This window comes from Parasteatoda tepidariorum, chromosome 2, assembly GCF_982258835.1.
Source record: "Parasteatoda tepidariorum strain Cologne lab strain chromosome 2, Ptep-v5.0, whole genome shotgun sequence".
In the NCBI taxonomy this organism is placed as follows: Eukaryota; Metazoa; Arthropoda; class Arachnida; order Araneae; family Theridiidae; genus Parasteatoda; species Parasteatoda tepidariorum.
Window position 1 is genome coordinate 96,803,361 of NC_141756.1, and position 25,574 is coordinate 96,828,934.

Here is a 25,574-nt window from a genome sequence, read left to right on the forward strand (position 1 = left end):
TTTTTAAAAACGCTGTGCATCATGTGAATGTGGTTTGATTGTTGTACAAAAAATATTTCTCAACTTTTACATGTATATTTTATATAAATTTTCCTTTCGATAAAAAGGTGATTAAAAAAAAGTCCAGTTAGAGAAGCGTTAGAAAATATTTTGAATGAACAGGGTATCTGCTACATTTTAGATTTTCTAATCCTTCACTTTTCATGACTCTCCATGAATAATTCCAAGAATTTTTCATGACTTATCGAAGTTACAGTACAGAACCCGTTATCCGGAAATCAGAAAACCGGAAAACCAAAAAACCGGAACGAAAACCGATAAATTTTCCCGCCATTATTAAAAAACAAATTTTTTTTTCCTCTTAAGATTTTAGGATTTTTCTTTCTTTTTTGAAAGATGTTTACCTTACCATCATTTTGGAAATAATTATTAGTGTATTACTTCATCATTTTTCTTCCTTTTAAGATTATTTCCAAGTATTTTTCTTTTAGTTGGGTTTAACAATAAAAAAACGGCTTTTTGCAGCGATTCAGAAAACCGGAAAAATCAGTTATCCGGAATATCGATGGTCCCGATCATTCCGGATAATCGGTTCCCTATTGTACTATTTTCCCCACAAAAACACAGCAATCAATTTAAAAAAAGCATTATAATAACATTTATTGAATAATAGGAATAGCTAAAACTGTTATACCCTGCATCTTCATATTTATTCATTTTAAATTTAAAAAACAGAGTAAAGAAAGAGTTGAAGCAATAAAATAGCTGAAAAAAATACACAAAAGCAAATAACAAAATACTGTCAGATATATGTAGTTATTTAAAGCTGTTTTATTTCTTCTTTTAAGTAAGTGTAATATAAAAAGCTTAAACTAGAATTTTAAATAGTTAAAATAAATAAAAAAACTCAGAAATCACAGAAGTATAAAAGATAATTCGCTCTAGATATGATGTTCTTTCTTTCATTTTTTTTAAAGAATACCACAATTTTTAAAAAACAGGATAAAAACAATTTATATTTTAATAGAATATGACTGCGAGTGGGGATTTTGCTACAAATTTAGATAATTGGAACATCGGAACACTGTGACATTGGGAGGGGGTAAATTCCATTTAAAAAATTTGATTTTTCGGCAACCTAAACCCATGACTTTCCATGATTTTTTTTAAAATAAAAGTTAAAATCATGAAGAATTTTGTTCAATACCGAAATCTATGATTTTTCAGGTGCAACGACACTCGGAATGAAAAATTCTGTTTTCAAAATATTTTAACTATACACAAAATCGTTTATTTGTAGCAAAAAGAGAACTATTCTCCACTATTCTCTTAAGAGGAAAACCGAAGTCAGTCTTGAAAGCAGGTTTCAAAATCTAAGAGACACACAACTGACCAATTTCTTACCATGTCTATTAATTGTGACTTGAGAAGAGAAAAAAAAACATATCTCCATAGATGTAGTGTTTAATCTGGAAAAAGATATTTCTCTTTTACACTTTACTTTACAAAGAAATTACACAAGTACAAACGGTATTTGTCATTCACAGTTATGGTGATTTATTTAAATATTTTTTTACATTTTCCATTGATTACAAAAATAGCTTTATTTTCATCTTGTGAATTATTCAGTTTTATTTTTTTACCTTAAGTCATCAACAAATTTACAACAAAATGGCCTATTTTAGCAAACATGACAATTAATTATCTGTTATAACAAACATACAATATTAATTTTTCTTGCAGCTTTAAAAAAAAAAGTATTGGAATAAGATAAAAAAAAATTATAATAACAATACTTATTTTCCAGTTTTACACTTTGACTAGAAAATACCAGTTTTTAAACAAGCGAACTAAGTAGATGAAATCGATAAAATGCAACTTTCTAAAAAAACAAGTTTTTAGAACAACTCTCTGTTATTTTTTTAAACCGTCAATAGATTGAAGTTCTGATAATTACATAAATGAAGAGCTCAGAAGTTTTTGTTTCATCAGAAACAAATTTTTCTTTGGAAGTCAAATCTTAAGTAATACAATTTCCAACAAGATAGTTGAAATCATATTTTAAATTTTTTTTGTATACTCTTAAATCATTATTAACAACAAAAAGCAACAAAAATACAAAAAAAAAAGTATAAGCAGCATTGTCAAACTCAAAGTGACTTATAAACAACAAAAATTCTGTTTAATAAAAAAGTGTGCACACATTTATTATTTACGTCTGGCACCATGGATGAAGATGTACATTTTTACCAAAGTAAATAAAGCAAGTTTTTCATACAAAAATTCAAACATATGATGCAAAAAAGAGATAAGCCATAGGCTCTAAAACATTAAAATTGGATTGTAAACACATTTATGTTGAAAAACAAATGACTGAGTTTTGTAACATGGAGCTTCAATTTACTCTAATTGTTAAAAACAAATGTAAATAAAGAGCAAAAAAAAGTTACATTTGTTAGAATGCCAAAGGATAGAGATATTCTATTTTTAAGTAAATAAACGAAATGTTTACTACTTAAAAGTTGAAGCAATTTTTAAGATTTTTCTACTGGCTCAAGTTACAGAACTCGAACAGTAATACTAAAGGAAGAAAAAAAATAGTGCAAAATAAGAAAGGGCTTCCCACTCTTCAGAAATATTACTAATTTCCAATATTTTATTCAAATTAACTGAAAAGTGATTGGACTTTGAGCAAATACATTTAAACATTGACTATTCAACATTTCATTTGGCGACTTTTGAAATTGTAAATTAATAAGTGAATAGTAAAACCAAGCCATAAATAGCATTTTCTGAAACCAACTTAAAAGTCTACAGTTGACATAACTTTCATTAAAAAAAAAATGTGGAAATCAAAAAATTATTCTAAAATAATGTTACGGAAATTTTTTAATCACTTAAAATAAAGCAAATAAAATGATAAAATTAGAGAAAAACAACCAATTTTAATTTTTAAAGACTTTTTGTCTGGTATCACTTAGAACCAATACTCACAATAGCATAATGATGCTTATCTCTCTCTATACCTTTCAAGAAACTGAAGAGATTTTATGCAAGATCTCGCTTTCATTTATTCTATTTTTTTTTATTTAGATACTAAATCCTTTACTTTTTGCTAAAGATTTAAAAAAAATTATATTCAGAAAAAATACTGAGAAAAAAATTTGTGTATAATTTTTCTTTTTTTAGTATAGCAATATTGTAAGCACAAATAAAATCCCTGCCAAACTTAGGCAAAGTAACTAATCTTAATAATTAATTTATAGTATATTTAAAAAAATCTAAGCAATTTAAAAATTTTAAACTGGAAAAATGAACTTGGCTATTACAACACCAATAATAATAAAAAAGTCAGATTATGACAGAAATTTCTACACATATTAAGTTTCAAAATTTCCTGAAAAGTTTCAAGTATTTAGATAGCTGCAATTTCAAGCTTCGGGGTTGCCACTCAAATATCGAAAAAAAAATTTCCCCGTGTTTTCCCTGTACATATTATACACAACATATTGAGAAGAAGTGTGCAATCACTTGTGTGTGACTTATATTGGGCTAACTATACTAGTTTTATTTTATTGCTGGAAAACAGCTCAACATACTTAAAACAAATAATGCCATATAGTAAATGAAATAGTTCAGTACACTTGAAATATCATCCTTAAATATGCCATAACTTTAGAGTGGTCACCATTTTTCAAAAGAGGAAAATAAGAATTAAAATTCCCAGTTTGTAAGAAAAAACTCAAATTTCCCCTATTATTAAAATTCCCTGTATTTTCCAGGTTTTCCCTGTGGAGTGGCAACCCCGTTAGAGTACATTTAAAAACATCTAAATAATTTAAAACGGGAAAAACGATTAGCTATTGCAGCGCCAACAAAAAAACAAAAGCCAAATTGGCTGAAAAATTTCTACGTACATTAAGTTTCAATATTTCTTGGAAGCATTTAAAGATAGCTGCAGTTTCATGATAAGTCAAATGTTTTCAGTGAATGCCAAAATGTTAATGGTTTTACCACACATCCAAACAGCAACAATGAAAATACTCTGATATAACAAGCATTTCATAACAAAAATAGGGGGAATCAAAAAAAAGAGAAGGAAAAAAAAACATAAGAATTGTTTGATGTTTAAAAAAAAAGAAGAGAGTCCTAGTTTGAGCCTGAAGATCAATAATCCTCTCCTCGACTAATGACCTCTTTGCAGGTGGGGCGAAGCAATATTGTGTGCTCAAACTGAGCGGTGTAGGAGCCTTTAATATCACTCAGGGGTGGGTAAGGATCCACAATACCTTTGTCACACAAGTCTTTCAGAGCCATCAGGTACTTTGTTTGGCCCAGACGATCAAGCCACCGACGACAAAATGCCAAAGTTCCAAAATTTTGATTTACGACATTCAAAAGTTGTTTAGATCGTGCTAACCTGAAATATAAACTTGTTACTTAGATCTGAAAATTACAGAAAATTTAATGTTTTATCATAGAGTAATGTGTACAAAGTCTAATAATTAATATGGTTCATTTAAAAAAATAATAAAAAATAAAAAAAAAGAGCTTCAAGACAAAAATGTAACATCTCTAACCATCTCTCTCAAACATTTACGATTTCTAATAAATAATACAGAGTTTACTTATTGCAAAGAGATATTATCCGGTAATTTTTTTTTTTTTTTTTTTTTGAATAAATGATAACCATTTAAAATATTTACGATCAATTTTCTAACTATTATCCTCAAAATATATTACAGTTTGCTTTTCCTAGCCATTAAAAATAAGGAATATATTTATTATTTTATACAATTAATTTTATTAACTATTTGTATTTTAGTCAACTTCCCAGATTTCTCCGATTCTTCCACTAGAGATGAGGTGGGCTCAACTTGAGCCTGCCGCAAACTAAAATTTTTAAACAAAATTAAAAAAAAAATTTTTTTTTCTTAAATTAAAAAATAAGTTTTTTAAATTCTAGATAATAGTAACTTTTCAGTAAATTGTCAATAAAATTTGTGCTTAGTTTACTAATTTTACCCTAGCTATGAAACTATCGAACGGGTTCCCCTCTAAAAAAATCTTAAGACTGAACTTACTTTTTGACCAATTAACATGATCTAACGTTGTTCATCAGAATTTTCAGTAAATTCTAGCTCACTGACGCCAAAATGTACATTTCCATAATAATGTCGTCCCACAGTGGACAGATCGTTAAGACACGGTTCCTAGCAGATCACCGAAGTCAAGCATCACTGGTTACGGTCAGTGTGCGGGTGGGTGACCACTTGGATCAGTCTGCCAAGGGACCGAGGGTGTGCGGTCTTGGTCCTCGTTAAATTGTTCTACCGTAAAGTGCTCAACTTCGCGTGCAGGTCGTCGTGCTACCGAAGCGGGGGTGGCATCCCCTCTGCAGATTATCAAAATTGTGATGGCATGTCTTCGGATCATCCTCAGGGATGTTTCCCAGATCGTCGCCAATAGCCCATTGTGCAGCTCTAGTGCGACGTAAATGAACAACATAATCATGTCATAAATATTAAATCAATGATTTGATTTTTTTTCTTCATTTTGCTAATTTATTTTTTCACAGCAAACAAGATAAAAGTAATAATTAACGTAGTAGACCTTTTAGCACCAATCATTGGATAAATAAACCACTTATTTTTTCATGAAGCCATTTATAAGTCTATTTTATCTTTGCTTCATCAATTTCCAATCTCCATTATTATTATTTTTCAAAAAAAAAAAAATTTTAACTTTGGTTAGCATTTCAAAAGGAATGGGGAGAGGAAAATGAAAACTCAAATAAAATTAGATATAACAATACTACAAATTCTGTTGAAGCAAGCAAGCAATAAAGTTTAATCAATCCCAATCTTTCATTGCAGTGCGTCAGCATTACTGGATCACTTTGCAATAATAATGAAAAATAAAATTTTTTCATTAAAATGTAATATTTGTAAAAAATTAACATTTTTAAGGCAAAAATGGCATTTTAATTTAAAGGAGTGCACTAAAGACTATCGGTGATTTACTTTTGAAGTTGAAAGCTACAGAAAAAAAAAATTATTTAGACTAAGCATCTCAAACCCTCTTAAACCTAGTTAATTTTCATGATATAAAATTAAATGCTAACTTAAACAAAAAAAACAATTATTTGTTCTTACACATAATTATATCAGTAGGGATAATATTTGTTGACGCTAAGATTTATTCATCTATTCCTGACACAAGTGGCATTTCCACACCAAGAAAATGACACTGACTAAAATTAAAATCATTTGCGCAGAAGTTGTGTACCATCGATGATATTTAGAGGTCGATGAACGTAACCCCCTAGAATGACCAACCTCCATCAACAACCATTTTACTATGAAACAAAGAGTGGTTGCTTCTGTGAGGCTTCACAGTACTTTAAAAGGCTGACACCTTCAAAGTTATTACATTTTGACATTTCTTTGAAAACATTATAAGAGAAATAATGAATATTTACCTTAACGGCACATGACCAGTGTCAAAATTTTTCATATAATGAGATACTTCCATATCATCATGAACATAACCTTTGCCAGTACTTCCAAAAGTTTCTATTGCATAAAACTCACCTTCCTACAAAATATACAATAATAAAATTAATAAATGATTACCAAATTAACATTATCGGAACTTCACTTTTATTTATCATTAGAAATTTGCTAATCTAACTCCTCAATAGAAATTTGCTTAGAATCTAACAAACAAATTAAAAACAATAAACTATTACTATTACAGACATGCAATTGCTGGAAAAAATAGTTATCTGAAATTTTTTTGTACTTAATTTTTTATCTTTTTATGTATATAGAAAATAATAAAAGAGTTAACAGAAGTTACAGAGTTTACAGAATTAACACGTCAAGTAGTGAAGGCTCAATTTGAAGTTTTAATTTCTCCAATGATAACATTATCGGGATTTTCAAAACTTGCGTGGAAATAAACAACAAAATATTCCAAAAAAAGGCTGATCGAAAGATGGAATGGATTTTGAGTAAATGGAGCATGTCAAAAAGTAATTATTCAAAGGCGTGATTATAATTTTATGTGTTTTTTCATAATATCAGAATTTTAAAAACCAAGGAAAAATCAATTAATTGTAAAAGAAAAAAGAATGAAGCATGGATTTACTGAGTCATGGGTGTTGAAAAGTGATTGCTGAAATGCACAATTCAAAATTTCTATGTCATAATATTACATTAAAAAATAATTTGATATACTCGTACACTGTTAGAAAATTCTCAGAAAAAAATGGTTTAATAACAATTTATCTGATTGTTATTGTATCATATTCAAACAAAACAGTCATATAACTATAAATAAGATGCTAATCAAACTGCTAACTACGAAAAAAACCTTTAATCAGCTGCTTTTGATTATACGGTTGAACAAACAGAATTTTATCGCATCAACTAAGCACGCCTAGTGAAGCCACATAGTTCTTTGCAACTACATAGATATAGCTGAGAAGGATAATCTGCCAGTCTCGTGACCCACAGAACTGGGGTTCGAGTCCCAGTGTTGACACCACAATACTTTTTCTATTCCCTTAAGCACTTGAAGAGTTTCCAATGTCTTGCACTCTCTAATTTGTGTTCCGCTCTCTCCACCACCCATTACCTAACAAAAGGCTAAGCTCCTATGTCCAGATTCTTTTTTTACGGTTTTGAAACCATGCTAGCTGTAAATGGTTAAAAAATGTATGATTTTGTGTGCATGTTTTAAAACTATACTAGTTGCAAACGGTTTCAAAACCGTTAATTTAAATGTTTCTTCCCATAACCTTTACAGTTAATCAGATGAATACTGATAGTTATTTTACCATAATTTTAGAATGAAAATTCTTAAGTTTCTTGCTCTCAAAGTTAATTTGAAGTTGCATTTTTATCTAACTGATGTGCGTAAAAAAAAAGGCAAGCACAAGAATGAGAACTTAGGAAAAAAAAGGGGGATCTGCTAAGAAGTCTCGCTAACAACCAGGACATTTAAATTTCAAATTAAAGGAACTCTGAGAAAATTTTGTCGGAATATAAATTATTAATTTGCGAATCAACGGTCTTGAGAATGGCGAATTAGCGGAAAAATTGCAGGTCTGTAGTAACAGTATAATACTAAAATTAAATAAGAAATAATATGAAATGATGTACAATAAGAACGATGAATAACTATTATAAAATGATGTACAATAAGAACGATGAATAACAATTGAGAAATGATGTTGCAAAATAGAGAAGAATAGAAACATTGAATAGGGCAAGATACTTTTCTAAAAATATCTATGTGTGTTTACATTTTGCTTAATAGGGACTCTTTTAATATGAAATTCTACTAGTATGTTTATGCATGTTTATACACAAGTATGTAAATATTTATGCAGAGTCAATTGAAATTCAGATAATATAACATGTAAAATTTTGATTACCTCCATCTTGGTTGCTTCTCCACCTTTGACAATAGGTACTGTTTTACCAGCATGTATTCGATACTGCCCAATCAAGTGACCATTCAAATTTCGAATAGATTTAACTGTAAAATAAAATATAACATTAAAGCTCAAAATAGGAGAAAACATTTTTTCCGAATTGCAACATATTTAATTCTTGTGGCAAGAATGAAATCACCTTAACCACAAATGATGAGATTTTACGCTTTTGTTTAATAACACAACACCAGGGTTCTTACTCAAAAAGGAGAAATTTTTTTTAACAAAAAAAAAAAAAAAAATTTACAAAGTTTATATTTAATAAAAATGTAAATTAAAATTATAAATGGATGGTTGATCATGCAACAGATGGCGCTAGGGATTAAAACTGTCATGAGATTTCCGGGTTACCACTTCGATTGATTTAACACCAAAGCTTGAAAAGTGAATTCGGAAGACTCCACAAGCATGCTATGGAATAAAATAACAAAAGGCAATATTTTACACCAATGTAACCAATAAGGGATAACGCTCAAAACATGGCAAACATTACACTTTATTTATGCTGTGACATTAATTATCTTAAATTTGTTTTAGGCTCAGGATCTGTTAAAACTTAAAAAAATACAGAAACCTCGTATGAATGGTAAAATTATTGGTAAATTTAAACACAAATCTCATTAACAAAACTTCCTAGGATATTAAGCCTATTCACACATCGTCTCATAAGCAAAACACAGGCGGAGGGATACATTCAGCCAACCATTCATAAAATCGCAACTCTAAGAAAGCCTTAATAAAGTATTTTCATTAAAAAAAATAATAAATAAATAAATAAATCAGATGATTTAAATAATGTCAACTCTAATAAAAACACAATATTTAATTCTAAGCTATAAAATAAACTTTCCTAAAATACAAAACAAAGTTGCAAAAAGATATAAATTAAAAGTAGAACTTATTAATTAATAAAATAAAAGAACTTACAACAACTAAATTAATACAAAATAATAAAATTTAATAAATTTTGTAATAAATATTACAAAAAAATTAAACTAAAAAACAAAAAAATTATATAAATCATCTGTATTTAATTGAAATTAAATCATATTTAATCGACTAATGAATGTTTTTTAAGAATATTAGGAGAGAAGTCCAGGGGAATTTATCAGTGTTTTTCCGTATAACCTCTAATTTTTTAGGAGCAACAAAATTTCAGTAGATTTTTAGGGGTTGTACATATTTTTAGAATTTTAGGGGGAATGCAACTCCTGTATTTCTCTTTAAAAAAAAAAAAGAGATCTCAATTAGTATCTTCAGTTAGGGATTAAATAAGGAAGATTTGTTACCTGGGTATGTTTTTCCATTTAGTTCTACTTCATAAGATTCCATTACTTCTTGAATAGCTTCACCAATATCGCACAGCCTTACATCAATTCCCGCTTCCTAATAAATAAATAAAAAATTTATTTTACTTTACATCTATGAATTATTAGAATCTTATGGTCCAGGATATCAAAAATAAGGAGAGAAAAAAACCAATAGCATTTGAAAACATGATAAAAAGATAACAATAAAATATAATGAATTAAAAGAAATTAACAAAATTGAAGATAAAAGAATAAAATAACATTTCGAGACTGCTAAAAGCTATCAACAAACATCTTCAAAAATGTATGTGATGGAACATCTCAGTTCGCGAAACAAACAGAAATCAATATTTTTTGAGGTATGGTATTTGATTTATTCGTATAACAAAGCTATTATACCTTGCATGCTAAATAGCAACACTGTAACTTTTTAGATGTCATATCTCAATAAATAAATCTTTTTTTTGCATGCAGGAGGGCAAGTTTTTGACATATTTTATGACGAAAAATTTTGGTGTAGAAATTAATTATTGGCTATTACGCATATGAAATAATCAGAAATAAAAGTACTTATAAATTTACAAGTGAATAAGTGGACAGATTTCATACCACTGCATTTAAAAGGGTTAACAGTACGTAATTTTACACAATTCTAAGCTGCATTAGATATAATAGAGTATAAATAAAAAGGTAAATGGTCACACAAAACATAAAAACACTATATTACCTTAATACCAGTATTAGTTGCTTCTCTAACAGCTTCAAGAAGTTTGTCATATTTGGGATTATAAGTAAGGGTGAAGGCACAATCAATTATACGTCCTAAGAAAAAATAAATGATGCACAAATTATGAAATGAGTATAAAAAATAAATTAAAAGTCAAAATTTTTTTAAATTTAATTTTTTCACGTGAAATTATGAGGAGTCTGAGAATAATCATTGTTACTAAAGGTAAACAGAGAGGAAAAAAATAGGAAGGGCTGAAATAAAATGCAGATTGCGGCCTAAAAAATAAAGAATGGGCCAAAGAAAAAATATTTGGTACAATATATATACACTGGTTATCATAAATTAAGGAAAAATCACAAAAATAGCGATAACTCTTTCAAAAGTAAGCCAAACCGTGCAAAATTTGCATATGTTGTCCACTAAGAGTAGCTGAGTAAAATTGCAATATGCAAATTAGTGGCGCTGCACTCGGCTTACGTCATCTGCCTGGAGCATAAAAGTCCAAGTTTGAGAGAAAGCACACAAATTTTACTGTGATTGCGACATTGAAAATCTGAGATAGCCAATTCGTAATAATGACCTCTAGGCATCATTTGCCTGAAGAACTACGATGGAGAGCCATCGGGAGACTAGAGGCAGGGCAGAGTCAATCAGAAGTGGCCAGATGGCTAAATGTGAGTCCATCTGTGGTTCATAGACTTTGGAGGCAATTTCAAACCACAGATTCGGCATCTAGGAGGTTCAGTCAAGGACGGCCAACTGTTACGACCAGTGCCGATGACCGATATTTGACATTAAGTGCACGCAGGAATAGAACCGCTACTCCGACACATCTTAGATCCTCTCTTGCTGCAGCCACCGGAAGGTTGGTGTCAACGTCAACTGTGCGCAGAAGGCTCCACGAAGGTGGTCTGTATGCGAGACGACCAGCCATTTGCGTGCCGCTCACATCACGCCATAGGAGAGACCGTTTGCAGTGGGCCCGACAACATGTCCACTGGACGTCAGATCAATGGAGGCCTGTTCTCTTTACGGATGAGTCCAGGTTTAGTCTAGAAAGTGACAGTAGACGTTATTTGATATGGAGAGAACCTGGGACCCGTTATCATCCATCAAACATCCGTGAAAGAGATGCATACGGAAGAGGCAGTGTCTGTGTTTGGGGAGGCATATCCTTAGGAGGGCGCACATACCTCCATGTCTTTCCAAGGGGAACCGTGAATGCTCAGGTTTATCGAGACAACATCCTTGATGCTTATGTGCGCCCATATGCCGGGGCAATTGGTGATTGCTTCCTGTTACAGGACGATAATGCAAGACCACACAGAGCTCGCATTGTTGATGATTATCTTCAACAGGAAACAATTACTCGCATGGAGTGGCCAGCTCGATCCCCGGACTTGAATCCTATCGAGCACGTTTGGGATGCTCTAGGGAGGCGTGTATCTGCCATCAATCCGCCCCCTCAGACCCTTGCCACGCTTGCAACTGCTTTACAAGAGCAATGGCTCTCACTTCCTATTGAACTGATAGACCGCATAATTGAAAGCATCACACATCGCTGTTTGTGCTGTATTGCTTCTAGAGGCAATCATATTCCATATTAAAGGTACTTTTTCTATTGCAAACCGATACTTCCAATTTGTTTATTTTATACATGTGCTAATTTCTATACTACTATTAATGTCTGATAATTTCTTTTTATGTTGTTTAATACCTTACTATGTGTTGTATATTGTGGGTAAGTTTCATAAAATTCCATGTGTAATTTCTTGAGTTATCGCGATTTTTGTGAATTTTCCTTAATTTATGATAACCAGTGTATATATATATATACATGCATACCAGAGTACTTAAAAATACCATTTTTTATTTTAGAACCACTCTGCTTAGTCAGAAAGTTTAAACAATTTCAAGTGTGATTTTATTAATGGAGCATCGAACAAGTCAAAATGATTTGAGATCCATATGCAGGAAATTTTTTACAGCATTAAAAAAACTGTATTAATTAGTTAATAATCTCTCATACTGATATTTATTTAAAATTTGAAATCAATTAAAACGCGAGCTGAATTTCAACTTATAACCGAAACAGATGCTTCTAGACTAGACTGTACCAGCTGATACTAATCCTTTTTTTGTTGGGGGATGAAAGAACTTGTCCCCGCCTCCTAAGCTTCAAGGTTAAGAAAGAACCAGTTTTCTTTCATCACAAGGGGGAAAAACAAGGAGATGGAAGAATTCCTCCTTCTGAGGGGATTCCCTTTTATATTCTTTGTTATCTATACAGAACTGATAAGAATGACTGGAATTCCTTATCAGCTACGAGCTTTCATTCACACCCCACCTCTACCTCTTCACCTACTGCTTCATTGTTGGAGAAGAGTTGTGATTTTGCATTAAAATTTTTATTCTAAGCGATTTTTTAAAAAAAATTACTGAGGAACTGAACGTATGAGTCCGGATTTTAGAGATTTCCGGATTTCAGAAGTTCGCATTTTCGAGGTCGTACTGTATCAGAATAATTTGTGCGACTCCACAGATTTAACATACATCAGTCGCCATTTACTACACGGAGAGTCTCAGGCCACTGGGGACACGAACTCTTGGACATAGGCCCAGTGCCCTACCAACCAGGCTATCACGGCCTTAACTATATACATTTGTAGACACCTAAGTATCTTTTTGTTTAAACAATCAACCTTTATAAAGATTATAACACGTGGAAAATCTGATAACCTCTGTATGGAGCACATTGGTCAATACTAATGGTGTGACAGTAATAGGGAATCGAGAATTGTGTTTTATGTTTCGTATCTCGGTAACTGTCAATTTTTGAGCTTTTGTGTCAATGAGAACTTTTGATCAGAATGTTTTGATCAACAATGTATTGAATTTTCAGCCAATTTGGCAAAGATATCCTTAAGAAGAAAGGCTTACCGTTAACATGGGTTCCAAAATCTATTTTGCAAACATCATCATAGGTCAAGACGGTGGTGTCCCCAGCATTAGGAGTGTAGTGAGCAGCACAGTTGTTGAGAGAGCAACCCGTGGGAAAGGCTAATCCAGACTGAAGGCCATTCTCATCTATTAAAGCTCTAGCTGTTTTCTCTAACTCCTCACTGTAAGGTACATTTTAATTGTTTGTATAAAAATTCTAGTTACATTTTTATCATCAGAAAAGTTTATAATTTATTTCTAATTTGACATTTTCTCAAGATATTTTAAGAATGAAGAAAGGACATCAAAAAATCAAATCCCAACTTTTTAGGACAACTCGCATGTTTACAAATCAGTAGAGCTGTCAGGGTGCGTAGCCAAATCTTTGAATAAAAAATAAGCACTTTTTAAAAACTTTTCAAGCACTTTACAAAAATTTTCAAGCACTCAAAAAATTCATATTCAATCAATGATATTATTGAAAAACAAAAACTTTTTTTTAAACAGTTTTAGCGTTAAAAAAACCCAAAAAGAAACGGGGGTAAATCGAAAGAATTAGTTCTTTCCCACATCACCGAGTGAATTCAACTTGACCCTGAACTCAGAACAAAAGTACCCTTACTCCCTACGTCAAAAAAAGTGTTAGAAGTAAAATAAAATAAACAAGAACAAAATTAAAAAGAAAAACATTTCATAAGGATCTGATATTCTCTATCCGAATTGGAGCACTCGGGTTTCAAGTGTGCGTGCATGCGCAAGTCATAACGTGGGTACAACATGAAGTCCGCGTGAATGATTACGTAGCAAACTCCCCATTTTTCGTGAAATGCATGGGATCCACCAGATATCACTGAAGGGAAGAAAAAAATTATTCGGAAAAAAGCACTTTTTAAAAATGCCAGCTGAAAAAAGCACCTTTAAAGGCTTTTAAAAACGAAATCCCCAAAAAAGCACCTTTAAGTATTTTTTACAAACGCTACGCACCCTGGCTGTTTTATGAATAATGGGAAAAGTATAACAATCATAAAACAAATTATTTATCAAAATGACAAAAAAAAAGAAGAAAGAAATGCTAAACATCATTTTCTGAAGTTTTTTGTCGATAAAAAATTTCTTTAATCTGATAATAAACAAGTTCAGCAATGAATAACATGAAATCAACCAGCCACTTGTAAATAAAATACAATACTTTTAAATAAAAAAAAATATTTTTATTTATTTACTTTTCGTTACAGATTAAGTCTGCTAATCTTGAATATTCTTTCGTAGTTCAAAATTAGTATTATGTTAATAAAATTTGCTCACTCACTGAGAACACTGCAGCAGTGTTCATAGACATTTTTACAATGCCTAAAACAATAAACTAATGTTAACAAGACAGATGTTTTTTAATTTTTTTTAAAATACAGAGACATAGTTCTTTTAGATGAAAGTAAATATTTAAATTAAGATTGCCCTTTCACAATCTTTAAAGTGGCAAATAGTTTAAAATTTTATTAAGTACATACAGATGATATGTGCAATAAATTCAATGAATTTTGATGAGAAATTATTCATCATAAGGCAGGAATTGATTCAGCGGGTCTGTTCAGGGCAAATTTTCTAAAAAGTATATCAAATTTTTCAGCGGTACTTTCACAAATTTAACTTAAGGAAATACGGTAGTTTCACAAAATACTTTTAAAAAAGCAAGTTCCATGAGTCCCCCCCCCCTCTGCTTCCTAAAATTTTGTTGTTGTAGTTTTGTTGACCCAGTCGAAAATGTTCTCATAATAACTAATCATAAATGATTTTCATGTGTAGTGACAATTTTTGAAAATATTTTATATTACCATATTTTTCTGTTGATTTTTTAATATAAATTTAAATTTTCACAAAATAGGTACCTTTTAAAAAAACCTAGACAGACTCTTGAAGTGAACATTTTTGCAAAACCTTGTTGAAAACTACTTTTCTACATAAGTATGCTAAAAACCAAGAAAATCCAGGAACAAAATAATTTTTAAGCAAATACGATATATAATAATAAATTTTTATTCGTTACATTTTAAGTTTCAAGCATATTCTATATCTTTTAGCAGTAAGAAAAATATTAGGGCCTATTAAAATAAAAAATTTACAATAAAATAACAGTAACATTAGTGAACTTGACCATTTAATTAAAAAAAAGACACATAATCAAGACAATTATAAAGGCAATACAATATTATGAAAAATGAACAGAGTTAAAGCTTTGAGAAATTAGGATATAAATGAACCCAAAGAGTTAGATATAAAGTAAGAAAAGACTTATGAAAATTCCAAATAATAAATTCAAGGCTAAGAACAAAAAGTTTGGAAAAGAAAAAGAAAAAAAACATTGGAAGTCAAAGTTCATAAAAGATCACTGAAAAGAAACTGATATATAATTTTATCTACTTAACTCGAAAAAAAAATGCTTTTATTTAATTAAAAAAGGCATTGTTATTTTCAATCACTCACCATATTTCTATCATAGTCATTCCTGGTTTAATAAATTTCCTAATATATTGTCTAGTCTGAAAGAAAAAAAAGAAAGTCTTAGTTTGAAATACGCCAAGCATGATCACCACACATTTTTATAATATAAAATAAAAGCTGGATTATACTTAGTAAGGATAGTAATTTAATACTTTTTTAAAAATGTTTCTGATAAACTTTATCTCTTTTTACGTTTTATGGATATTCCCCCCCCCCCCAAAAAAAATATTAGGTATTTTTAGCATTAAACCTTCGTATCAAAATTGACTTAACTTGTTACATAATGTACGAAATATTTAACACATAGGGAATTTTTATATCATCAAAATAGAAAAACTTTAATATTTTCTTGTCATGATTAACATTAAATGAGCTTGAAATGTTACGCATTATGTTTACTTATAAATTTGAATATTAATATGCATTTAATTCATCAAAGATAGTTAGTTAAAAGATCTTTAATTAATTAAACAAGGGAGTTTTGAATAAAAATAAACTCAAAATTTTAGAACAAAACAGTTTCAAACTGATTTTTATAAATGAGGCAAGCAAGCAAGGAAAAGTTCTATTTCAATTGGGATTTCTTTAGGAAGCTTACTCAATGTTAGGGAATTTTTAGAAATCATACCTGCCAACATTGGAGAAATTAAAGAAATGAGATTTTACTAACAACATTTTTCGGGCTACAGATACATCATGCATAATCGAGCATTGTGCATCAAGCATCGGAAGTTTTGTTACATCATGCAAGTCAAAAAGAGAAATTCAAAATTTTAAATAATAAAAGCACTTACATTTAGCAAAGTAAAAAATATGTATATAATTTTTTAAATCATTATTTATAATTACTTAAACTATAAACACTCAACATACAGCAGTACTGGAAATAGTACTATCAGTTGAGGAATAAGAGAAGTATTTTTGCCATTAGCGGATGTTTTACAGGATTGCCACTCAAATCTAGAAAAAAAATTCCTTGTGTTTTCCCTGTACATATTATACATAATATATTAAGGGGAGAAAACAATTACTGTGCTCTTGTGTGAGCTATATTGGGCTAACTATATTTATTAGTTTTAATTGCTGAGTAAACAGCTGAGCATACTTAAATAATGTTATAGTATATGAAATAGTTTAGTAAAACTTAAATATTATAGTTAAATATCCCATAGATATCCCGCTTTGAGTGGTCACAATTTTATAAAAGACCGAAATAAGAAACAAAATTCCCAGTATTTTCCCAGTTTGTAAAGAAAAAATCAAAATTCCCTGTATTTTCCCTGTTATTTAATGTGATTTTTAAATTCCCTGTATTTTCCAGGTTTTCCCTGTGGAGTGAGAACCCTGTTTTATCACCCCAAACATTTTTTTTAATTTAATTTCTTCAACAAATACGGAAAAATTTGAAAATTTGGGAGACAGACGTAAAATACAGTAGTCTTCATTGAGAAACAGGAGACTTGGAAAGTATGAAAAATGCACAAAAAACGAAGAGAATTTTTAATAAACCAGCAGACTAAAAACTGGCAAAATGCAGTAGAGTTGGCAGCTATGATACAGTAGTGTTCATTAAAAAACAGGAAGCTTGGCAAGTATGAAAAATGTACAAAAACCAAAAGAATTTTTAATAAACCAGCAAATGAGGAGAAACTGGCAAAATGCAGTAAAGTTGGCAGCTATGATACCTAATGATTAAAAAGAATACCTGTCTATGAGCTTCAGCTGCTATTCTGATCTCTTTGTATATATCTTGTTCCATCTGTTCAATAGCTTTCTTCTCTTCTGAAGTAAATCTGTCCTTACCAGTGCGTCTGAAAAGGGAATAAATTGCTAAAAAAAACTGATTTATAGCTGCCACACATACTTTTTTGATTTACATGTGAAACTTTCTATTTATAAAAACATATTTCACTTTTAAACAGTAACAAAGACACCATTAAAAAATAACAAGGTCTTATATAGTCTATGGCAAAATTCATAGAAGAATAAAATAGCAAAATGACATAAATTTTGTGTTGTGTGAGTGTACTGTCATTAACAGGGCTCAGAAAATTTGAAAAAGATTGGTAGCTAGTAAAAATATTAGCACCTCGCACGTTTCGAGTTTTTTTCTTTCCAAACTCAAAATATTCTTTAATACATTCATCCATGTCATAATCAAATACTTGCATTATTACAACGAAATATTTACATACACATTACGAAATGAAAGAAATACTTATAACATAAAATATGGAACTTTTTAAAAGAAATATGAGAACCTAGATTTAACGAATCGCCTGGGACCGACAAATCTGCTTGCTAAATAGAAGCAATTCGTTAAATTGAACATCAATTTTTTGTAAAGAGAATGGTATAAAGATATGAATGCAAAAATACCTTCAGATATACCGATATGAAAAAAAGTAATTATTGTTTACTACGAGCTTAAAAATCATAAGCTATATGTTACAAAGTCAAGTTTAAAATTATCTTAATTCTTTAACGCTACTTCCTTTCAAAACTTAATGCATACATATAATTACACACTTGGATTAGGGTGTGAAATATTCAAAATTTCAAGTGCAAAAAATTCAATGTTTTAATTTTATATGTGATTTTCTTTTTTAGCGATAGTTGTTCGTTGAATCAAAGTTGCAAAATTTGATTAAATGAAAGCATTTTAGCATCCTCTTTGTTGGGACAGAAAAAATATACGTTAAATTGGATAATTCGTTAAATCAAAATCTCCTCTGCTTTAGTATAATTTTGTGCCAAATGCTCTAAATGAAATTCTTTCTAGTTCCATTCTCTTTGTTCGCCTACTTGGTTTATAAAACCTGACAGTCCCTTAATAGAGCTGAGGTGTAGTTCTTTAGGATGGAGAGGGTTCTCTTAAAAGAAGCAACATTTTTTAAGAACCACCAATGCAATGTTATAAAAAGAAAATAACAGATAGTCAACAACTGTGTAATGATCATAATACCAATACTTTGCATACATAATGAATGTTTTGAATCATTTAAATAGATCCAGTAAATTAATTTGATGCCTTTAAATCTTTTTAAATAAAGAAAAACCTATTTAAATTTCATTACAGCTTGGTGGTCACTCACACCAGGGTTGACACTCAAATCTGGAGGGGAAAAATCCCTGTTTTTTTCTTGTACATATTATACAGAATACATTAAGAGGAATCACACAATCACTGTGTGTGTCCTTGAATAACCTATATTAGTCTAGTTAAACTAGTTTTAATTGCTAGAAATAAATAACTGATCAATTTATATTTATTCATAAAATTAATTAATAGAATATTACATAAATAAAAATTAATTTCTGGCAATTTTGTAAATAAAATATTATAAATTTAAGAATTGTTTCAGTTTACTTAATGCGTAACACATTAAAAGTGATACATTACTAAGTTGTGTAATTTAAAAAATGTCAATTGAAATTATTAAAAATGTGAGTGATTCCAAAATAAATATTCTGTGCTGAGCAGTATAGGCTAAATACCAAATATTTGTATGTTGCATCTCTAATTTAGTAGCAGCAATTGTTGAGCATAATCTTGTATCTATTTACAATTTAAAAACTTCTTGAAAAGGTTTTTAGCATTTTTTGCAATAACAGAACCCTATTTGCACAAATTCACAAAAGCAGGACCTTGGTGGAAAGAATGTGACTTAATGCTTATTTTATATTCCCAAATTATGAACAGTTTTTTCACAATTTTACAAAAACAGGACCTTTCACAAAATGTCTGGACAGAACCCTGGTATAGCTGAAATATCTTTAACTATCCCATAGGTAGTGCTTTGAGTGGTCACCACTTTCAAAAGACAAAGTAGAAATAAAATCCCCTGTTTGCATTTTTCCAGTTTGTAAGGAAAAATTCAAAATTCCCAGCACTATACCTATTTCAGATGATTTTTTTAATTCCCTGTATTTCACAGGTGGCAACCATGACTGTCATCAAACAAGAGTAAACAGTGTATGTTAACTCAGATTTTAGCAGCAATCAAAGCAAGGGAGAAATTTTGGCTTTTCTTTATGTCAGTGAACTTGTGTTTGGGTACCTCTGACAAGGATGAGAAAGTTTTACTTCCTTGTTTTTGGCACACTCCCAACTTCTCTTTAAAAGAAAAATAAACAAGAAAGCCAGGTTCTTGCATCTTAATAAAATAAAAAAAGAAAGGATAAGTCAATGGTTTTTAAAATAATTACCCATCAGCTCCAGTACTGTATTGTTCTTCTTGTCCAACTGGGAAGTTACCATCTGGATATAGATTTTTAATAGGGATGGACGGTGGGTCAGTTTGCTTTACTCCTCCACTACCTGCAGAAGAAAAAAAAAATTTAAATTATTGTGAAAAGAAAATCAATCGGCTTATATGAAAATATAACTTAAACATGCTTAATGGATTTCCACTCACAAGGAAAAAATTCAGTAGTATTTGTGAGAGTACTTATAATTGATAAATTATATTTTATTTAATACTCATTTCAATGAATGGAATCAAATGATTAGTATATTTTTCTTGGAGTAAGCCCATTTAAATGAAAATCCATAATTCCACATATTGATATTCTTTCTTTAATTTCTAATGCATTCACGCAAACATTGAAAACCATTGTCTGATTACTGCTTTTTTTATTAGAATTTTTTTATTAGAATTTTTTTAGAAAAAAAAAGAAGCCATAATAAATTTCTACTGCCAAAGCACATATTTTAAAGCTATGAAAGGAGAATTTGGCAACAATCAATAGCTATTACTAGCCAAATCTTGATTCTTTACTACTATTTTAGCAACCAATTTTGCTAAAATGAATCTCCTGAAATATATTAATTTCCTATTCAGATACAGAAATAATAAAAATATAAAAAAAATTTAATAGTCATCCTTTGATTAAATTTTCAGTAATAAGGACTTTTTAAATTTGAATACTAATAATTTTTCCTTTCCTGAAATATGACAAACATCAATTGCTCAGATCAAAACAGTAGAAAAGAAGGGAGAAAAACTTATTATCAAAAACCTGGAATGGTTTAAATTTTGAGAATTCAGATTGATACAAATCTAAATACTCTAATCATTCAAATTCAAAACACAGATCTTGTAAGAAATGTGCTTTTTAGATTTTACTTGATTTTAACATGCATCCTTGCCAGTATAAAATCTACAAACATCTATTAACAATATCTTTAATACAAGTACGATGTGAAGGAAGAGTTTTCTCGGAGTTATAATTTGTTAAAATTTGACTTAGGTCGAAATTAACAAGCGAAAATATCGAACCATTAATCATACTAAACTCGGTCAACTCAGAAATCATAATTGAAGAGCTTAGTGAACCTAACTGACTTAGAGATGAGGTGTTTGCTTGCGTCATAGTTATTTTTTTAAATATAAATAAAAATAATACTTTTTTAATTAATAGTTACAAACCGTTTTCCTTAACACTCCTCTGAGCCCAGCACCAAGTTTCATCTGGTACTCAGGTAATAGAACTACAGTAGGGAACCGATTATCCGGAACGATCGGGACCATCGCTATTCCGGATAACTGATTTTTCCAGTTGTCTGAATCGCTGTAAAAAGCCGTTTTCTTTATTGTTAAACCCAACTAAAAAAAATATAATATTTGGAAATAATCTTAAAAAGAAGAAAAAACGATGAAGTAATACAGTAATGATTATTTCTAAAATGATGGTATGGTAAACATCTTTCAAAAAAGAAAGAAAAATCCTAAAATCTTATGAGGAAAAAAATTTTTTTTTATAAAAATGGCGGGAAAATTTCTCGAATTTCGTTCCGGTTTTTTGGTTTTCCGATTTCCAGATAACGGATTCTGTACTGTATATTATAAATATACCAAAAAAAAAAAGTCTACCTTTGTTTTTCTTCTTCCTTTTCTTTTTGCTGGCTTCAACATTTTCTCCTTTTCCATCATCTTCAACTATGTGGAAAGTAATATCTTTGAAATGATTATGATGATACAACAAAATGTATATCCTTCACAAAATAGCAAATAAAACATAGTATGTATAAGCCAGAACATTGTGTTCCTTATGTAAGTATTTAAATTTGCTAAAGGTCACTGAATTTAATTTGTAGTTAAACCAACTTGTAGCAATATGCTTAAGATAATATTTATATAACATACAATAAGAACTTGTTAATAAGCTAATAAAAAATATACATCAAGAAATGACTTTCTAATTGGTATCAACAAAAATGAAAGAAATACACATAATAATTTTTACAAAAACCAATACAGTTTTTAATTAAATAGAGTAAGAAACCACCATTAATGCTAATTATGTCATAATTGTGACTTCAAATAAAATTGCTTGTGCAAACAAATTATGACATTTAAGAAGTGCATTGATAAAAGGTTAGAAGAAAAAAAAGACATTTAACAAATTTGATTGAAAGAAATCTTACTTTATAATAGCGAAAGTCAACAAAAAATATTTTTAAAAAAATTCAATTTAGTTTATTTTCTTTAGCGCTTAGATTTCAGAGTAAATAAAAATTTCTGTTAATATTGTGACATTAATTTCATAAAATTTAATAGGAAGCAACAAAAATACATGAGCTCTAAGTTACAGAAATTGAAATATCTAAATTTTTTAAAAATTCCATCTCAAAATGTTTCTAAATATACCAAGCACAATTAGAAAGTTTTCATTATTTATATGAAAATATATAAACAAATTCTAACAATAGAATAATTCAAACATACCATCTGCATCTCTGTTATTAGCTTCTCCGTCAATAACTTGATGTTGCAACTTTTGAGTTACTATTTCAACATCTTCAGAAGTATCATTAACACTATCTTGAGGGGCAGCAGCTAGAAACATAAATAAGAATTTTTTTTCAAAATACAAATAATTGCATTAAATATCTCTTGCACATTTTGAAATAATAATTTAGTCAGATAAAATTAAAATTCTCAACAAGAAGATACAACTGTTAGCCTTCCGATTTTTTTAAAAAGTTTTTCACGTCTCTACTTGCAATTGTTGTCAAAATTTAACAATTTTCTTGGGGCAGATAAGGAAATCTTTCCAGAAATACTACAAACCATAAAATAAAAAAATAATTCTTAATAAACTGCATTAAATAGATTACTTTTGACAATATTTTTTTTCTCTATTCTTACAGATGAAATAAAAAAAGGAAAAAATTTTACAGTTGATTTTGAGAATTTAAGCAGACTTTATAACATTAAATGGGGAGAATTCCCCATCGCGACTTGTAGCAGAATAATTACAAAGTCTTGGCAACTTCCCGGAAGTGGCCCGAGAGAAAATAAAAAATATATCATAGTAAGCGACCAACTTAAAATCAATTTGGAGCCTCGGCGATTATAGTTAGTGTGGCAGATCACGATACAGAAATATCCCCCTATTAAATTCCAAGGTGCAACATTAAATTGCATTAGTTATTTCTGATGCTTGTCAAGTGATAGTATTTGAGTTTGCTTTTTTTGTCCCCGTCTTAATTCAAATTTTTTTTAAGAAATGTAAAATCAAGATAATAACATAAGTACAGTAATTTACACAAAATGCTGTCAACTTTTTAAAATAAGTCGATTTTAGAACAAAATACTAAATATTCAAGATGTTAAATTTAAGAGTAGTCCACAGCTTATATTTAAACAAATTCACATTCCTTTTCTTCTTTCTTCTTTTTTTGAATAATAAAAGATATTTTCTTGTTAATAATTGTTTTGCTAAACTCTCATTCAGCGTTAGAATCATGCTTTTGAACTAGAATCAAGCTGAAGTCAAAATTAAATCAATAAGTGCAACATTTGTTTTTATGCTATTCCAAATTAGTGTGCAAAACAGTCATAATAGCAATACTTTATCAGGCCACTCCTAAACATATCTTGGACTCAACAGAGAAAAAATCTTATCTTCTCTGTTTCTCATCAACATGCTTAAGAGGAAGCTATACCACTGGAGAAAATTTTCATTGCAAAGTCTCTTTCACCCCCATTACTAATTAAAAAAAAAGAAAAAGCAAGTTCAAGCAAACCTAGAGTAAGCCATGAAGTTACACTTGCTGAAAAATAAATTTTCAAAAGATCAACATGCAAACAAATTATTTTAAAAGAGAACTTCTCCATTTACCCATTCCAAGTTATTGCTTCTTAATTTATTTTCATTTAAGAATTTCTTTTTAATATTTAAAACTTCATGGCTCACTCTAGGTTTGTCTGAACTCTCTTTTTCTTTACTTTAAACTAGTTATGTAGGTGAAAGAGAATTTGTGACGAAAAGTTTCTCCAGTGATATGGCGTTCCTTAAAATCAACGGTTTATTTGACTTGGTCTGGACAGACCAGGTTAGTGGAAATAAGAAGTGTGCAAAATGAATGAAAATTCAAAATTGCTGGGAAAAGCCTTCTATCTTAAACAATTTAGGAAATATAATTACATAATAACCATAGCTGCCAACACGGACAGAAAAACATCCTGCAGATTTTACAAAATACAAATTTTGTGATAATTGTTGCAGAATATACTTAATATTTTATACATAGAGAATTTCAGGGATTATTATCACCAAAATAGAAAAACTGCAATATTTCTCAGTTATGATTTCCTATTAAATGATCTAGAAATGTTATGCATCATATGTATTCATAATTTTGAAATGTAATTAATTCATAATTTGCATTCAATTCATCAAAGATAGTTAATTGGATTTTACAAATAAGGCTTGCTTCATTATGCATTAGTAACAATTATTTAAATATTCATGGAAGCAATAATCTGTACAAAAATTCTATTTCATTAGGGATTTTTTTAAGGAAACTTACTCAATTGCAGGGAATTTTCTAAAATGTACAAAAACCAGGATAATTTTTATTAAACCAGTAGAAACTGGCAAAATACAGTAGTGTACTGGAAAATTCAGTAGAGTTGGCAGATATGTAAAAACTAATAATCACAAATCATTTTAAAGTCTTACTGATATATTGATAATATGTTGTGTGTTTATTCGGTAAATACATAATACAGCAAGTGATTTTTGAAATAGAGTAATGCTTATTCTGTTATAAAGAGTTGCTTAATTTTTTACTTAACTCTTATATAACAACTGGAGTTATTTTTTAAGCCCTCATAAGCATCTAAGGTAGCATAAGTCCAGAATAGAGACAAAAAATCTATAACTACGCAAATAGAATATGATGGTAATTTCAGATAAAGTGTTGGCAAGGTAAAATTATAGAGTAAATGAATACGAAAAATTACTAGAACTATAAATAGCGCAGAATTTTAAAAAAAAAATAACCAAAAAAATATGAAAACATGCGGCTTATTAATGCTACCTTTCTTCTTCTTCTTTCGCTTCTTTTTCTTTTGGGCTGGATCTTTGGCACTTAATTCGTCTTCAGCATCATCCACATCATTAGGATCTTCCCTAATTTCATCATTTTCTTCTTCAATTCTGGAATTGTGATCTTGCACGACGGCAGCCATTTTTGAAATAGAGAACCATGTGAGTGAAGTTGAGAGAATAAAAACAGCGACACAGTCAGCATGTTTTTTTTTCTTAACCACGAAAAAATCCTTTAAAAAATTAAAAT

The 25,574-nt window shown here is 29.7% G+C and overlaps 1 protein-coding gene across 3 annotated transcripts; it reads right to left on the reverse strand.

The window, feature by feature from the left end:
- Positions 1–1,533: 1,533 nt before the first annotated feature.
- On the reverse strand, positions 1,534–25,519 carry und (methionyl aminopeptidase und). 3 transcript variants are annotated; one of them, XR_011636212.2, is made up of 13 exons: positions 25,317–25,519; positions 22,714–22,824; positions 21,859–21,924; positions 20,192–20,303; positions 17,688–17,793; positions 15,965–16,020; positions 13,484–13,665; positions 10,541–10,635; positions 9,793–9,889; positions 8,444–8,547; positions 6,482–6,597; positions 3,428–4,420; positions 1,534–3,075 (listed from the first exon to the last, which is right to left on the reverse strand). XR_011636212.2 is itself a non-coding variant. In XM_016064806.4 (12 exons), exons 1-12 carry the CDS (start codon positions 25,465–25,467, stop codon positions 4,168–4,170), a joined length of 1,449 nt encoding a protein of 482 aa, XP_015920292.2. In that variant the 5' UTR covers positions 25,468–25,519; the 3' UTR covers positions 1,534–4,167. The 3 variants fall into 3 exon arrangements, 2 of the variants coding, with proteins under 2 accessions (XP_015920292.2, XP_087013927.1); XM_016064806.4 differs by having other exon boundaries at positions 1,534–4,420; XM_087157801.1 differs by having other exon boundaries at positions 1,534–4,420; positions 21,859–21,942; positions 25,317–25,511.
- Positions 25,520–25,574: the final 55 nt, after the last annotated feature.

Coding starts and splice junctions, on each gene's coding strand:
- und (XM_087157801.1), bottom strand. CDS start 25,467: ATGGCTGCCGTCGTGCAAGATCACAATTCCAGAATTGAAGAAGAAAAT. Junction 20,304..21,858: donor AAGGAAGAAGAAAAACAAAG/GTAGACTTTTTT, acceptor TTTCTTCTGCAG/GTAGTGGAGGAGTAAAGCAA. Junction 17,794..20,191: donor TACAGTACTGGAGCTGATGG/GTAATTATTTTA, acceptor TTCCCTTTTCAG/ACGCACTGGTAAGGACAGAT.